Source organism: Trachemys scripta, chromosome 1 (assembly GCF_013100865.1).
Source record: "Trachemys scripta elegans isolate TJP31775 chromosome 1, CAS_Tse_1.0, whole genome shotgun sequence".
NCBI classification, from domain to species: domain Eukaryota; kingdom Metazoa; phylum Chordata; order Testudines; family Emydidae; genus Trachemys; species Trachemys scripta.
In genome coordinates this window covers 150082545-150095547 of record NC_048298.1, presented here as the reverse complement: position 1 = coordinate 150095547, position 13003 = coordinate 150082545, and the positions used below count along the sequence as shown (strand labels likewise).

The following is a 13003-nucleotide window of genomic DNA, read 5'->3' as shown; positions in this document are numbered from 1 at the left end:
CCTGACTGCCCAAAACCTTCTCCACCCCCCCCCCAAAAGCCCCCCCATCTCTTGACTGCCCCCTCCAAAATCTCCCTGCCCCTTCTCCTGCCCCCTGGCCCCCTTACCCTGCCGCTCAGAACATGGTGTTGGGCTCTGTGTGGAGCCGGACACGTGGCTGCGCTCCCCAGCGCAACACACAACCCGGTCCCTGCCCCTGCACAGTGCTGCCGGAGCGGGGCGCTGGGCTGCACGGGAGGAGGAGCTGCCGAGGTCGATGCAAACGGCCCGGCAGGCCGGCCGGCTCAGAATGCAGGGACGGGGGGGGGGCGGGGAGGAGGAGCTCTACAGCTGCTTCGGAATCCAGCCCGGCAAGCTGCAGGGGGAAGGGCTCTGGCTGCCAGAGCCCCAGGTGAGCGTCTGACTTTCCTGCAGCCCTCCCAGCCGCTCGCTCTGCTCTGCCTGGGGGGGGAAATCCCGGACATTTTGAGTGATTTACAAACTCCCCCCCGGACGCTATTTTTAACACAAAAAGGAGGACATGTCCGGGAAAATCCGGACGAATGGTAACCCTAAATAGTTCTGGCCATTCAGAACTTAGTGCCTTTTCCAGATTCACAGTCCATTTTGTTACATGACAGCTTTCCTTTTGTAAATTTAAAAAAAAAAAGTTGCTTCTCATTTAGAGCAATAAGAAAAACTTTCAAAACAACCTCCTCCCCCAGCCACTCTGCTGTAAAACCACTAGGTGTATCACAGCTATACTCAGCCCAGCTCTTCCTGGCACGATCAGGGAGAATTGTCAGAGCTGCTGCTTTTTGAATCACAAGAACACTAGTTTGAGTCTTGACTGTGGCAGTGCGCTACAGGCACGTTACAAGTCTGAATCTTGGTATTCGGTGTGCAGACGGACTCTGTCCTGCTTTTCTCAAGCAACCATTTGTGGAACACAATTGCACCTGCAGAAAGCAGGGAGAGCCAAAATCTGACAGCTTCCCTTAAAATATAAAACTGTTCCCAGTTACTTTGGCAGCACATCTCAGATTTACTGACATCTGGAATTACATCCTCTTCCTTACCTGCACGTTGGGTGTGGTAGCAGACTCAGGGATTTTGGACTTATAACAAATTCTGTGGGAAGGAAAAGAGGAAAAAAATATATATATAACAAATTCTACCTTCTGAGACCACACATCTTGGAGCAGGAGGGCCCTGCTATTGAGAGAGTCTGTAATCCACAACTAATGAATCCCTTTTTTTTCAAGTCATCAAGAAGGAGGCTAAATGTCATCTCTCAGATCCTTCATTGGGTGGCTCTTGACCAGGGGTTCTCAAACTGGGGGTTGTGACCCCCTTGGGGTTGTGAAGTTATTACGTAGGAGGTCGCAAGCTGACAGCCTCCACCCCCAAACCTCCAGCATTTATAATAGAGTTAAATATAAAAAAGTGTTTTTAATTTATAAGGGGGGTCGCACTCAGAGGCTTGCTGTGTGAAAGGGGTCACCAGTACAAAAGTTTGAGAACCACTGCTCTTGACTCTGATGTTTTGATCTCCTGACTCTACATTTGTGAAGTCCCTATTCCTGCCTGTGGGAGCCCTGAGCCCATTGGGAGAGCAGAATAGCGGAGGCAAGGTCCTCTGGATGGATAAGAGATTTGCCCTGAGTAAGCTTTACTCTACATGAACTAATGCCCTTCTGAGGGAGGAGGAGGACATAAGGCTAAGCGGTTGGAGCTTGGACTAAGGGTGAGAGGAGCTGAGTGAGGGGAGGGAATACCACCTACACCAGGAAAGAACGTCCCAGTTACAAATTGTCTATATTTAAATACAACGCTCCCTGCTGTTTTACCCTGGCACTGCATCCTTCTGACGCGTTTAAGCAAGGTCTGATGGAACTGAAGTGCAGCTCCAGCCAGCAGCGTCCCTCACGCAACAAAGGAATAAAGATTCTGCTGCTTGATTCAGTTTTATTAACCTTCTGATGGGACAGTCCTGCTCCGTCCTCCAGAGCTGGGTGACATCTGTTTGGTAGGGAAACAGATCCCCCAAAGTGCTGGCTCAAAGAAGCAGCTTGAGAGATTCTGTAGTACGTAGAGAACAACTTTTACTTTGCCAGCTCTCCGTACTGACAGGAAGCTTCCCTGGACACAGGAGTTGGCATCTTGTGTCCCATGCCCACCCCCTCCACCAGTGTATCATTCACTTAGATACATTGTGTCTTTTTTGTGCTGCATGATGCTACATCCTGTGTGAATGTGACAGAATCAGAGATGCTTGGATGTCATCTGATCTGATATCAAATAACACCTTAAGTTTCCTCTCAGCTCTAGACAAACTGATTCCTTAGTGCCATATCATACATACCTGCCATGGCGGAGCTTACAGAGGAAAATTAAAGCCAGAATGAAGAGGATGCCCAGGAGACCAGCAGAGATGGCGAAATACTGAAGAAACATGTTTCCATTGTCTAATAAGAGAGAATCACCATTTCTGTTATATATCCTCACTGATCAATTCCTTTATTGTGTCCACCTGAGGATCACAAAGTGCTTTAAACATTAATTAGACCTCAGAGCCAGCCTGTAAAATAAATAGTATCCCCACTTGACAGTAGGGGAAATTGAGGCAAAGAGGTTAAATAGCTTGTCCAAGGTCATACCTGGACATTTCAATCTGGAAATGGAACCCATATTTCCCAATAGCCAATCATGCACTATAACTTCTAGATCATGTTGCTCTGAAGGACTCTGCGTATCTCACCATTCAAGCTATCCCCTATATGACTTCAAAGCAAAAGAGCAAGGAAAATAAATAAAACAGTCTGTTCCCCGTTTTCAAGTGGCCAGACACTAGAATGTGCTCTCCTCCCCTCCTCCTTTCACAGTCCCGGTGGCAGGATTCATATTTGCATCCCAACTAATTTTATTTATGCTTCTCTTTCAGTTGAACGTCTTGTCCAAACAAGCAAGTGACAATTGTGACTCAGGTCCCATCAGGTCCACTCCCAGTAAAATACCACAGCCCTGGCCTAGAGGGAGCACCTCCAGGGAGGGGATAGGATGGTTGAGTCTTCATGGCCCAAGTCATAGGGTGACCAGATAGCAAGTGTAAAAAACCGGGAAAGGGGGTGCAGGGTAATAGGTGCCTATATAAGAAAAAGCCCTCAAAATCGGAACTGTCCCTATAAAATCGGGACATCCGGTCATCCTACCAAGTCATGATGTCACACATGTCACTGACTCTAAGTCACTACTAAGCTGGGCCAAATGTGACCTGGTGACATCACCATGAAAGGCTCCATAGCCATTGAACAGTCCCCTAACTGACCCAGTCCCCCAGATTAGACATTTGTATGGAAAGGAGATAAGAAAAAGGCCCCACTTCAGTCTTAAATTGTAGAGAGTAATTCTGCTGCCTTTATAGATTTCCCTCTCTAGACATTTTATGAAGCAAACTGGAATGGTCGGCTGAATTCGCAAGGTCCCTGCCACACCCTCACCAGTCTCACTAATATTTGTTGGAGCTGGTGAACAGAGGAGCACGTAGTTGATCAGTTATGAATGAAAACTAAATAGAGAAAAGAGATGTGTTCTGTTACCTGATTGGCATTCCTTGGATTGGCTCGTGTGCCAAGCCGGATGAGAGACCAGGCAGGTGATACTAGTCTCTCTGGGGCTGTATATACTGAGCACAGTCACTGTCCCATCTGTGTGATTTTCAAGCTCAGTCCTGGGATCTCTGTTTGGGTCCCAAGAGACCTGTGCAGCTGGTTTCCCTGCAGCTGCCTTGCACAGAGCGGTCCCGTTACTGTCACAGGTCAGGGTCACCACAGGAGGGACTGCAGGAAAAAGGGGAAAGAGTTTAAGTTAGTCTGCTGCACGTGGGATGGCAACTTTCCTCATTCCTATACAACAGGAAAATAGCAGAAAGAGGAGAATGGGCGTGAAGACAGTATTGTAATAAATAGCAAACACCTGCTACGACAAAATAGATAACGCGGAGTCTTTACAGCTCTTGAAATAGGGGTATCCCTTGGATAAGAGGGTGAGTTAAAACCTTAGGTGTACCATTTGGACTGCCATAGATAATACCCCGAGACACGGCTTTGGGGAAATGAAGTACCCTCTCCTCACATGGCAATTTATCCGGGTTCAGTTTGAGACATATAAGCTCTCATACACCCTCTGCTGTCAAGTTGGAACATAAACAAAAGAAAAGAACCTGTATCACTTCAGAACTGGAGAATGTTGAGGGCTAAAGTGGGAACTAGGAAAAACAGCCGAGAGGAGGAAGGCTGGGAACCACAATAAGCAAAGTTGCATTCCTCTAGGCCCTTTCCTTAAACTGTTTTGACTGACCAAGTTTCCCAGCTTCACCCCACAAAGTGAATGGCTGGGACCAGGAGCTCATCTATCACCCAGGTTCCACTGCATTGTCTTGTCGTCATAACTCCTAATAATCTCACCCACTCAAGTCAGTTTCTCAGGGATGGTGTGTAGAAATGGGCCTGAACAGGGCTGGCTCTGGCTTTTTTGCCACCCCAGGCAAAAAAGCCTCCGGCCGCCCCCCGTCCCCCAGCGCAGCAGGGGAGGGCGGCCGGAACACCGGGGGGAGGGCAGCGAGCCCCAGCCGGGGCTCCGCTCTCCCCGGCGGCCAGAGCGCCGGGGGGAGGGCGGCGAGTCCCGGTCGGGGCTCCGCTCTCCCTGGCGGCCAGAGTGCCAGGGGGGAAGGTGCTGAGCCTGCCGCGGCTCCGCTCTCCCCGGCGGCCGGAGCCGGAGCACCGCGCCGCCCCCCTCCAGGTGCCGCCCCAAGCACAAGCTTGGTGGGCTGGTGCCTGGAGCCGGCCCTGGGCCTGAATCCAAAACCCCATATCCAAAAAGTTCAGCTCTGGATCCTGATCTACATTTTGTGTCATCTGCTGCTGATCCCCGGTAGTAGTTAACATGGGTGTGTGTATGTATTTCTTATCCTTGGTGTGTCTTTGTCTCTCTCTTCCCCTCTGTTTTAGTTAATTTTGCAGTAGTAAATTCTTATGGTTATATCATTTGATATAGTCTTTCCAAAATTAGCTGGGCAACTTTCAGTATTCCTTTCTAGTTACTGCCCTCGTCTCAGGTGTGTCACCACGGTCATCCTCCTTTGTTGTGCACAAGATAATGCACTAATGATGTTCCTAGCAAATAGCCTCTTTATGCTTGAGGCAGAAATGTTACAGGGGAGGATAGGAGGAACTGGATGTCCCAGGGGGTTGGTAATAGGCTCTATTAGCCTTTTACTTGTAGCTCATCAGTTCTAAACCAGATCAGGTTTGCAGTAATTGAAAGTCATTACTATCTGCTGTAGTGAACCGAGCTGACCTCAGTCCTGGTGCTAACAGACTTGGTTTACACTCGCCAATGGGCATCCAGTCTCAGAAGAGAGACCAAAGAACAATTGAACACGGGGGGACTGAACTATCGTTATTCCTAAAAGGGGCTTCACTAAGTAGGGTTTAAGGTGCATTGACTTGTTTGCTATACATGTTCTGTGGAGAGAGGATTTCAGTCTCCAGAACTGTCATGCTGGAATTTCTCACAAGCACTAAGGCTCAGATCCTCAAAGGTATTTAGGCTCCTAACATCCATTGAAATCAGTGGAAGTTGGGAGTCTAAATACTTTTCAGGATCTGGGCCTAAATTAACTTTAGAAAAGCAGTTTCCTGGGGGGATGGCTTGGGCTGGGGGTGTTTGTACAGAAGCCCCTCTGCCAAATAGCCAAAGATCAGGTAGAAAAATAGCTCATGGCCAACCTTTCCAGTCATAGAAACCAGGAGAAAGGTTTGTGGAGGGAAAGGAGGACCAGAATGTAAAGAAGTTTGATGTGAGGAGAGACCAGAATGAATTCACATAAGGGGATTAACCCAGCAGACATCCTAAACTCCTTAGGTTTTGGAGTTCTCTGAACCTATATTCTCAACATTCTAAGAGGAGGGGAGGTTTAGGCATCTCAAGCATGAATCTGATCATATAGAGAATTAAAGAACATCACAACCTGTTACTTACCTAATACAGTCAGAGTGTAGGTTTGAATGAAAGTTCCATCACTGTTTGCAGTTTCACAGCTATAATATCCCTCATCTGTGAGTGTCACTTGCTGTATCTGAAGTGCACTATTGGTATCAGGGCTAGATTTCCAATCCATTCTCTCACTGCAGTTTGTTCTGTATGTCTTGTTCTCATCGGTTCTGTATGCTAGTGTGCAGTGATTTCCAATCCTTGGTCTTATCTTCCATGTTACTAATACCAGATCCACCCTTGAAACTTTATGACAGGTCAGATTAACACTGGAACCAGCTATTATAGACACACTGATGTTATCTAGAAAAGATGTGGGATGAGAGGGACACTTGAAAAGGTCGCCCAGAATGTCATTATAACCTTGGATCTCTGGGGTAACATCTCTAGTATTGTATAATATTCCATAGTAAGATCCCACATCTGCAGATACTAGACCCATCTTCTAGCATCCATAGCTTTAAATGGTGACCGATAACCTGACATTTGGTTTTGCCACCAGTCCATAGGATTAACCTCTCTGCTCCCATACTCCGTAGAACCTGCTCCCTACTGCAATCACTGCCAGTTTCAGTATAAAGACATTATTGCGGCATGGAGCCTGACCGAGACGCAGGGCACAGCTATATTGGAGGAGCTCCTGGGGTAACTTTATGTTTTTTTCTTCTTGCTTTGGAAGCAATTGTGAGGCAAATGAATGATAGGGAGGGAGTAACATTAGCAGTGCAACTGTTCTGTACTGCCCTTGACGTAAGCACAAATCAGGAAAAGTTAGACATTTTTGAGCCACTTCCTGCTGCTCCATCCACAATGGGAGTTAAGCTACCATCTTGGAATAGCTGGAACTCGGCAGAATCAGAAAATCCTTGCAGGAGCTGTATGCTAAAGATTGGTGTATACATAAAACTTATACTGGGGTAGCTATGTCAGATAGGGGTGTGATTATTTTTTACCAATATAGCTATGCCAGTGTAAGCCCTAGTGTAGATGCAGTTATCCTAGAAAAACAGTCCAACTTTGAAAATAGTTTCTATTCAACATATCTTTCCTCTTCTACCCTCCCAAGGCCAAATTGTGCCCTGCTACACTGGAGTAAATCTGAATTAGGTCCTTTGATTTTAGTGGCGTTATGCCAGATTTACATTGATGTGATTGAGAACCAAATTTGAATGTTTGTATTTGATATTTATCGGGTCACTTCTCTGATAAGAATGAGTTTGTAGTCCTGTTAGGCCTGCAAAGCCCATAGAGACACAGGAGAGCGAGCTGGGGTCTATTCTGCCTCACTGAGCATTGACAAAACTCTCAGTTAAGTTCCAGTAAAATAGTCTTTACTATCGATGGTGGAGGAAGAGGAACAAAGAACCCAGCTGCATTTTCAGATCACAGGTGAAATTTGTGGAGCTGGCAGTTAGAAAAATCCTATGACTGCTAAGCTGAGCAAATTTGTCCTGTGATTGCTGAGAACAAATGGGGAACTGCCCTTCCCCCATCTCCTTTTAGAGTTACTAGTCTGGATATAAAATGCATATGAAGTCCAGTACAACTTATTTTCATGGCTGAATCCTCAGCATCACCAACCCCTGGGCTGGGGGGCTTTAGGCGTGAGTTAGTGGCATGCCAGTGGATGGAGGAGTCTAGTAGGTGGATCTCTAACCAAACCCACCCCTTGTATAGTGGGGATCCAACAGGCCTTGATGCTGCTACAGACCATGGGCTGCAGTCCTACCCATAGAGCCCTAAAACCTGTGAATCCCAGCTGGGGTCTGTTCTGCCTCACTGGGCATTGACAAAAGTCTCAGTTAAGTTCCAGTGAAATAGTCTTTACTGTCGATGGTGGAATAAGAGGAACAAAGAACCCAGCTGCATTTTCAGATCCCAGGTGAAATTTGTGGAGCTGGCAGTTAGAAAAATCCTATGACTGCTAAGCTGAGCAAAGTTGTCCTGCGATTTCTGAGAACAAATACGGAACTCCCTCCCACCCCCACCCCCCAGCTCCTTTTAGAGTTTCTATTCTGGATATAAAATCCATATGAAGTCCAGTACAACTCATTTTCATGGCTGAATCGTCAGCATCACCAAGTAACATCAAATGTATTAGACTATAAATATTATGTCCATGTAAGTCTATCACAAAAACTTCAATACTGATTAAAAGGACAATTTCAACCTGTTTAGGTCCCTAAATTACTTTTCTGGATGCATTTACTGCATTACAGAAGATGAAACTTTTATTCTGGGTCCTCAGTGAGTGACACAATATTTAGGTCTTATCTAATCTACATTTTTTCTTGGGAAATTTCTTACCATTACCAGTAGTAACATGGTGTGAGCACTAGTGCAGATAGGCCATAGGCATATTTTTACCAACGTGTCATTTAACCCTGGTCAGAACAGGAACAGATGAGAGCTGGGCAAACTTTGTTTGGTTAAAAACTAAATTTGCTGAAAAATGTGGTTGCCAAGTAACCAACATTATTTGTGACTTTGGGTCAAATAGTTTTGGCCAAATAAAAAATGAAATTTTTTTCAAAAAAAACTAAATGTTTTGTTTTGACATTTTGTTTATAAATGAATTGTTTAGTTTTCATTCGACCCACCTCATTTTTTTTTTCATTTTTTTCATTTTGATGAGGAAAAAAATCAGTTGGGGTTTGAAACAAACAGAATTTTACTTTTCATTTTTCGGTTCAGCCACTGAACTGAAAAACCCATGTAGTCACTCAGCTCAAGTCTAGACTGTCTGGAAGTCCAAACACTGGTGACTGGTCTACACTAACACTCTTGCTGTTGCTATCAGTGATAGAACTGCAATTGTGGCAATGCGACATGAGGAGATTTCCTGGAAAATGCCGGAGTAGACAAGACCTTAGAGATGGTGTAGGGGAGTGAACTCCACTTCCCTGTCTGCCTTGGTGACCATCTCATGTGCTTCTGTGGTCAGGCTCATAACCACATGGTCTCTTCTTCTTGTGGGGGAGAGCCTCTGATTGATAAACTCCTCCACAGAGAACCAGGGGATGAGGTGTATGCCTGTAGTGAAGCATAATTGCTTGTTTGGGGTCACCTGGGAATGATGAATTGCACTTGTCGTTTGGCACTGCACTCCGGCTACTACCAAATGTGACACAGTGACGTATAAATGTGGGGGTTCAGTCCTTTCACAATGGCCCTGATTCAGCTAAGCCTTTAAGCACATGCTTAGCTTTAAGCTGGAGTGGTTCCACTGACCTTCAATGGAACTGTTCACAGGACCTAAGGAGGTCATAGAAACTCCTTCACTGGAGGTTTTCCAAAGGAGGCTGGATGGCCAGCTGTCTTGAATGGTTTAGACACAACAAATGCTGCATCTTGGCAGAGGGTTAGACTAGATCATGGGTGGCCAACCTGTGGCTCCGCAGCCAAATGCGGCTCTTCAGAAGTTAATATGCGGCTCCTTGTATAGGCACCGACTCCGGGGCTGGAGCTACAGGAACCAATTTTCCAATGTGCCAGGGGGTGCTCACTGCTCAACCCCTAGCTCTGCCACAGGCCCTGCCCCCACTCCACCGCTTCCTACCCCCTCCCCTGAGCCTGCCATGCCCTTGCTTCTCCCCCTCAGAGCCTTCTGCATGCCACAGCTGATCAGGATGTGCGGGGAGGGAGGGGGAGGCACTGATCGGTGGGGCTGCCGGTGGGTGGGAGGCCCTGGGAGCCGGGGGGGGGGGCGGTGGAGCTGATGCGGGGGCTGCTGATGTATTACTGTGGCTCTTTGGCAATGTACATTGGTAAATTCTGGCTCCTTCTCAGGCTCAGGTTGGCCACTCTTGGACTAGATGACCCTTGAGGTCCCTTCTAACCCTATGGATCTATGATTCTTTGCTGGCAGGGGGCTCATATGAGGACACTGAGTTGATGACCTACCCCACCTACATGAAAGAGGGAAATCCCGTCAGCCTGAAATTGTGACAAAGTGGCTCTAATCCCCAGGGTTAAACTCTGGTCACTTCTGTTTATCCTCCAGGGGCCTGACAATCACCATCGTTTTGGGTTATTCCGAACCTCTATAGCACCAGGTGAGGCAGTGTAACCCCCAGTGGCACAGGGGCAGTGACATGTTTCACCCTCCCCAATTCTTTTGGTTTCCGTATAGCAGCCAGGGACACATTTTTCCATTGATGCAGGCGTACCCCTGAGAGGCAGAGGAACTTGTGTGGTTCTACTGTGCCATGGAAAGTCTGCATTGGGAGGCTATTGGCAGCATCACTAACCCCTGGGCTGGGGGGCTTTAGGCGTGAGTTAGTGGCATGCCAGTGGAAGAAGGAGTCTAGTAGGTGGATCTCTAACCAAACCCACCCCTTGTATAGTGGGGATCCAGCAGGCCTTGATGCTGCTACAGCCCATGGGCTATAGTCCTACCCATAGAGCCTTAAAATCTGCGGATCCCATTCTCTCATCCCATGAAGATTCTCTATGCAAAACTATTCATTTCAATTTTAAGCTTCTTGGGGCAGGGACCATCTCTTTGTTGTGTGTTTGTCCAGCTCCTAGCATGGTGAGGCCCTGCTCCATGACTGGGGCACTAGGTGCCACCATAATACAAATAATGATTAATAATAATGAGATTTTGGAGCAGGATGAGAGGATTCAGCCCCAAGTATAGAGTTAACTTCTCCTTCCAAATCTCTCACAGGGTGATGGATGTCTCAGTGCTCTGAGTTATGCCCATATTGTGCGGTACCAGGCCACCCTCTCTTTCCTCACCACTTAGTGATGGCCATTCGATCAGGAAGTACATTACCATTAGGGAAGTTTGGACTTTGTGAGCTCTGGAAATCTTGCTTCTTGCCAGCGCTTGAATTGTTTTCTTGGCTGGGCTCAGTATCAGATCCGGTGGAATTTCTTGCCTGAGAACCTTTGTGTAAGGAAAAATAGGAGTATAACTTTCAAATTAGCTCATTAACTCAGAAGGGAAACAAAAAGTCTCTCTACCTGGTTGGTTGCTGACAATCAACCTCTTCATGAACTGTTCAAAATGGCTAAAAGATGCTTCATGCACAGCAAGCATTGTTGCAATGGAGAGCTGAGTGGGAATGTGATATCATGCAAAGGACGAAGAGGTATGACTCTGGGGGTTCTAATCCAGACTGTGCCAAAGACTTCATCTGTGACCCTGGGCACATCTCTTAGTCCTTTTATGTTTCTCTTTCTCTATCTCTTAGGCGTGGGCTACACTTAAAATTTAAGCCGACATAGCTGCAGCGCTCAGCGGTGTGAAAAATCCACATTCTTGAGTGCTGTCACTATGCCAACCTAACTTCTGGTGTAGATGCAGCTACGTTGACAGAAGAATGCTTCCGTTGACTTAGCTACCTTTGCTCAGGGAAGTGGTGTTCCTACAGCTACGAAAAAAACCCTTCCATTGCTGTAGGCTGCATCTACCCTCTGTGGTTATGCCAGTATAGCTACGGCACCACAGCTGTGCCACTAGAGTCCCCTTAGTATAGATACAGCTTTAAAGTGGGGATAATACTCATCTCCACAGGACATTGTGTGGCTTAATTCATCAATGGTCACAAAGGATTTTTTTAGGACAAAAGGGCTAAGTCAGTGCCAAGTATTATTATTTATTATATTAAGCCATTATTATTAGACTGTGAGGGAAAAACAGTAGCTGGCCTCTCCTTTATCATGATAGCCAAACTCTTGCCATTATCCCATGTAATGCTGTTCAAAGTGGAGTCTTTTGTGGTTAAAGAATCAGAGAAATAAGCTATCTAATTAGGACCACTTCTTTCTTTTTCTTAAACTATAATCCTTTGGGAATGATTTGTAACTTGCAAAGTCAATACAGTTCATTTCATTTTTACCCGACTACACACACCTACGCGTTTGTGCCTTTTCTCAGTGTTTGGAGTAGAGTCACAATAGACAACCTGAAAGTGCAGAACAGAAAATTCCAAGATAAAACCACATCCTGCTGGTCCTGGGGACAGATGCAGCTGCAACTGCACCCTGCTTACAACATATCCTTGTTACTTCAGCTCAGACAGTGACAAACAAATCTGTAACTCTCACGGGTTTTATTGGTGACAGTGAAGGATATAGGGGGTGAAGTATTTCTTTAGGGCTTCCCATGTCCCTCCTTTACTGACAAAAGGGGATAATACTTACCTCCCCTCTAAGGCGAGCTGTTAGGATTAATTAGTTCATGTTTAAAAGTATTTTGAAGATGAAAATCCTAGGTATAACATAATTTTCTGGTACCTGTTCTGTACTGATTTTTTAAATGCATACAAAAAAGAAATCACTCCTACAAATCTTTGCCCATTTGATGAAATTGACTACAGCATTCTGACTACACAAACACTGCACTAGGAGTGAGATGGGGGTTTTGTTGTTTCATTTTATTTTTAAATATATGCAAATTGTTCTGAGTAAGTGAATTTCAGGAAAAGACTCTTCTGGAGTGGTTGTTTCTAATTCAGACAAAGTCATCAGAAGAGAAAACAAGAGAGGCTGAATGTCTCATGATGGGTTCCTAATTTTAGTTCTGTGAAAGTCTCTTACAATGAATTGGAGAACAAAGAGCTTCCTTGCCTGACTTATCTTTGTCAGGCGCATCAGCACGTCAGGCCACGTCATCAATTCCACTGGCCTCATCTAAACATGACTAAGCAAATCTAAGAGTGCAAGTGGACTGCGATGGCTGGGCTGTTTTCACTGCATGACATAGGGTTATCATACATCCGGATTTTCCCGGACATGTCCGGCTTTTTGGGCCTCAAATCCCCGTCCAGGGGGAAATCCCAAAAAGCCGAACATGTCCGGGAAAATAGGGACGTGCTGGGCCGGGGCCAGCAGTGCTGGGCCGGGGGTGCTGGGCCGGGGGCTGGCCTGGGGGTGCGGGGCCGGGAGCCGGGCCGGGCCAGGCCCGACGGTGTGGGGCCGGGGGTGCTGGGCCCAGCACCCCTGGCCCCGGCCCAGCACC

The 13003-nt window shown here is 46.6% G+C and overlaps 1 protein-coding gene across 1 annotated transcript in view; it reads right to left on the bottom strand.

The window, feature by feature from the left end:
• Nucleotides 1-13003, bottom strand: part of LOC117875981 (cell surface glycoprotein CD200 receptor 1-A-like) — a gene marked incomplete in the record, with an annotated part of 28907 nt that overhangs the window by 5756 nt on the left and 10148 nt on the right. Inside the window, 6 exon segments of the mRNA XM_034767673.1 lie at nucleotides 1077-1110; nucleotides 2345-2447; nucleotides 3579-3818; nucleotides 6022-6336; nucleotides 9937-9941; nucleotides 10777-10927. Coding sequence (XP_034623564.1) covers nucleotides 1077-1110; nucleotides 2345-2447; nucleotides 3579-3818; nucleotides 6022-6336; nucleotides 9937-9941; nucleotides 10777-10927 — 848 coding nt within the window.